General features: G+C 73.6%; 1 protein-coding gene across 1 annotated transcript in view; it reads left to right on the forward strand.

Annotated features, from left to right (window-relative positions):
* TSSC1 (tumor suppressing subtransferable candidate 1) overlaps window positions 1-640 on the forward strand; it is a gene marked incomplete at its 5' end in the record, with an annotated part of 33,885 nt that overhangs the window by 1,726 nt on the left and 31,519 nt on the right. The window contains one exon of the mRNA XM_012727378.1: window positions 515-636. Within this exon, the coding sequence (XP_012582832.1) occupies window positions 515-636 (122 nt within the window). The remainder of the gene's footprint in view (window positions 1-514; window positions 637-640) is intronic.

Consider the following 640-nt stretch of genomic DNA (forward strand, 5'->3'; position numbering starts at 1 on the left):
CGGCCGTCCGGTACTGCCCAGCCCCACTGGCCGCTGCTGGGCGTGTGCTGTCGGGGGCCCGCTCCCCTCTTGGGGCGTGGGGCAGCCAGGCTCCCCCAAGGGCCGCCACCGCCGTGAGAGTGGTGTCGGGCGCGTGTGCACAGCTGTGCGTGCAGGGCGGGGGCTGTGGGGGTGCGCCTGTGGGTGCAGGTGTGGGGGCACACGCCTGCCTGGCTTGTGTGTGTGGGTGCTGTGGACGGGTGCAGAGCCAGCCCCGGCCGCCGCCCACACGGCCGTCCAGAGTCTGGCCTGGGCTGTGCAGAGGGGCGCAGCAGGCCGCGCCCACCTTCCCAGCGCGCCTGTCCGCGCTCCTCCAGGGAGCCCCTCCTCCCTCCGCACCCCCACTGCCCGTGGGCCCCGTCCGGGCTGTCTCGCCCCCGGGGTGAGCCCTGGGCCCGCCCCGAGCTCCCCGCGTGGCCGCCGGCATACGCGGCCAGTGCCCCAGAACCCCCTTTGTGGGGCGCTGTCTCCCCAGCCAGGTCTACTGCATCGAGAACGCGCACGGGCAGCTGGTGCGGGACCTGGACTTCAACCCCAACAAGCAGTACTGCCTGGCCAGCTGCGGGGACGACTGCAAGGTCAAGTTCTGGGACACCCGCAA

This window comes from Condylura cristata, unplaced genomic scaffold (genome assembly GCF_000260355.1).
Source record: "Condylura cristata isolate star-nosed mole 26May11 unplaced genomic scaffold, ConCri1.0 scaffold00020, whole genome shotgun sequence".
Lineage (NCBI taxonomy): Eukaryota > Metazoa > Chordata > Mammalia > Eulipotyphla > Talpidae > Condylura > Condylura cristata.